This window comes from Zingiber officinale, chromosome 9B (genome assembly GCF_018446385.1).
Source record: "Zingiber officinale cultivar Zhangliang chromosome 9B, Zo_v1.1, whole genome shotgun sequence".
NCBI classification, from domain to species: Eukaryota; Viridiplantae; Streptophyta; class Magnoliopsida; order Zingiberales; family Zingiberaceae; genus Zingiber; species Zingiber officinale.
This window is the reverse complement of record NC_056003.1, coordinates 8636271-8639349: the sequence shown is the minus strand read 5'-3', so window position 1 is coordinate 8639349 and position 3079 is coordinate 8636271. Positions and strand designations below refer to the sequence as shown.

General features: G+C 44.5%; 1 protein-coding gene across 1 annotated transcript; it reads left to right on the top strand.

Annotated features, from left to right (window-relative positions):
• The first annotated feature begins 346 nt into the window (after positions 1–346).
• On the top strand, positions 347–1827 carry LOC122024797 (chalcone synthase 2-like). The gene is made up of 2 exons (XM_042583504.1): positions 347–607; positions 689–1827. Exons 1-2 carry the CDS (start codon positions 430–432, stop codon positions 1684–1686), a joined length of 1176 nt encoding a protein of 391 aa, XP_042439438.1. The 5' UTR covers positions 347–429; the 3' UTR covers positions 1687–1827.
• The last annotated feature ends 1252 nt before the right edge of the window (positions 1828–3079 follow it).

The following is a 3079-nucleotide window of genomic DNA, read 5'->3' as shown; positions in this document are numbered from 1 at the left end:
TAATAATATTATTAATATTTTTAAAAATTTTAATATTACTATTAACACTATTATTAATATTTTTTAAAAAATTTATTATTATTTATTAATATTAATAATAATAATATTTGAAAGATAAGGATAATATTTTCATATCCATCCCGAATTTGCCCCATCTCTGAAAAATGAGGATCCTCATCTTCGTTTCAAAATTTTCCCACAGCAGCCCGAATCCAAGGAAAAAATTACCAGAGTGGCTCCACCCTTGGGTAAGCCTCATGGCGAGCGGGTGCACTAAACCGAACACAGCCGACGTGCCACATTATCCGTCCCCTACTCTTCTTTTCATTGTCTATAAATTCCTCGCTCCGTCTCTTCAACTAGTTCCCATAAGTAGTAGATTCCGGCAAGCGGCGGTGCAGGGGTAGGTATACACACACGTATATTACGATGGCCAAAGTCCAGGAGATCCGACGGAGTCAGCGGGCGGAGGGTCCGGCGGCGGTTCTGGCCATCGGCACGGCCACTCCAGCCAACGTCGTCTACCAGGCTGATTACGCGGACTACTACTTCCGCATGACCAAGAGCGAGCACCTCACTGAGCTCAAGGAGAAGTTTAAAAGAATGTGTACGTTCGTTGCTACTATTTTTTATGCATATGTTTATTTTGTTATTATATGATTTATTTTTAATTAATTGTTGAGTTCAGGCGACAAGTCGATGATACGGAAGCGATACATGCACCTGACGGAGGAGATGCTGAGTGAGAACCCGAATATGTGCGCTTACATGGAGCCGTCGCTGGACGAGCGGCAGGATATCGCGGTGGTGGAAGTGCCGAAGCTGGGGAAGGAGGCGGCGGCGAAGGCCATCAAGGAATGGGGGCAGCCCAAATCCAAGATCACTCACCTCATCTTCTGCACCACCTCCGGCGTAGACATGCCGGGCGCCGACTACCAGATCACCAAGCTCCTCGGCCTCCGCCCCTCGGTAAACCGCTTCATGATATACAAGCAAGGTTGCTTCGCCGGCGGCACGGTGCTCCGCCTGGCCAAGGACCTGGCGGAGAACAACCGCGGTGCGCGCGTGCTGGCGGTGTGCTCCGAGATCATGGCTTTGAAGTTCCGCGGGCCGTCGGAGTCGCACCTGGACAACCTGGTGGGGCAGGCTCTGTTCGGAGACGGAGCAGGGGCGGTGATCGTGGGGGCGGACCCGGACCTGGAAACAGAGCGGCCTCTGTTCGAGCTGGTGTCGGCGAGCCAGACGATCCTGCCGGACTCGGAGGGGGCCATCGGCGGGCACCTGCGGGAGGTGGGACTCATCTTCCACCTGCTCAAGGACGTGCCGGGGCTCATCTCCAAGAACATCGAGAAGAGCCTGGTGGAGGCGTTCGCGCCGCTGGGGATCGACGACTGGAACTCCATCTTCTGGATTGCCCACCCGGGGGGGCCCGCCATCCTGGACCAGGTCGAGGCCAAGCTGGCGCTGGAGAAGGAGAAGATGACGGCGACGCGGCAGGTGCTCAGCGAGTACGGCAACATGTCCAGCGCCTGCGTTCTGTTCATTCTGGACGAGATGCGGCGCAAGTCGGCGGAGGAGGGGAAGGCCACCACCGGCGAGGGTTTCAACTGGGGCGTCCTCTTAAGCTTCGGCCCTGGAATCACCGTCGAGACCGTCGTCTTGCACAGCAAGCAAATCAATTATTAATTACTACAATGGATCTTGGCATTATATATGTATGTTTTTCCGTATGCTTTTTCTAATAATTAGATCTATGATGCAATCTGCGTTCTATTCAGGAACCCTTTGTACGGGCTGAGCGGTGAAAAATTGAATCGATGAGTTCAATTAGTTCACGTAAATTAAACATCCAACTTTAAAAAATAAGTCTGTTTGTATTTCAGAAGGTTAAAAAGTCTAGATATATTCACCGAAAAGAGTAAAACCTTTGGCCAGAGATATTTGCCGGCAATTATCTCTCTTTTATAGGATTTATTGGTTTGGTTAAAGTTTATCAGGGCTGACTTAGTTGTTAAGTACATGAAATTTCATCACGCTCCCATCCACACTTTCAATTTGAAGTACTGTTGAACTCCACGTGGGACAGTCGGTATCACGTTTTTTAAAAGAAAGAATCTTATTAGATGACTCGACCTTACCAGACATGTTCACGGGTCAGTTACGGTTACATTAACCGCTTCAATTGACGAATCTCACTCAGAGGTCGCCATAACTATGAGTTAGGGGTGCCCCAACCCTAAGGATTGCCACGTGTGCAGATCTCTTTTGAAAGGATATTTTGGATCCTACTCTTATGGGTATGGTAGTGTCCCAATTCCACAGGACACTTTCCATCCCTAACAAGATGACAAATTTTGATGCATTATCTTGATGTCGTCTTTCGAAATAATACCGTACTAATAGTAGTTTCAAAAGAGATGTTTTTTTTTTTTGGAGGACATGTTATCATGAAAAGTGTCAGCCACTTTATTAACGAGGAGAAGACGCGTGAGATAGGGTTTTCAGGATATATCCGATTTAATTATTATAGATTTTTATAATTAAGTAAGGGTCTAACGTCTATAAAGATTAAGAAATTATCTTCTTGTGTGAGGTCGGTAATGCCATGATTAAGTAAGGTCGGTAATGCTATGATTAACCTCTAATAACTAACTTTAATTTCACTACTCTTTGTTTTCCCCATTAATGTTTTAAGATTTTTCATGGCACCACGGTGACATAAGCATAAACTTGCCCGATAATTTTGAGATACTTTGACATATATTTTCTAATCCAAAAGATACTTTTATTCTCGATAAGGTAGCTATTTCAGCATCCAGTAAGCGTGATAAATTTTCATCGCATCATTGATTTTTTGAGAGCTGAATAAAAAAATTAGAAGATTTCAAGAAGACAGTATGAAATTAGATAATTAAGAGAATAAATTGAAAATTTGATGATAAAATAATTACTGGTGAAGAGTAATTTGAGATTAAAATGAATACATTTAGGTAAATTATGGGTAAATTAATTTTTTTTAGAGTATAATTTTTTGGACAAAAATTAAAAGGGCACCCATCATTTGATAAATCATTACATA

Excerpts from the sequence above, each read along its gene's own strand:
- LOC122024797 (XM_042583504.1), top strand. The coding sequence starts at position 430 with ATGGCCAAAGTCCAGGAGATCCGACGGAGTCAGCGGGCGGAGGGTCCG. Across the intron at positions 608-688 it reads GGAGAAGTTTAAAAGAATGT|GCGACAAGTCGATGATACGG; the intron begins GTACGTTCGTTG and ends TGTTGAGTTCAG.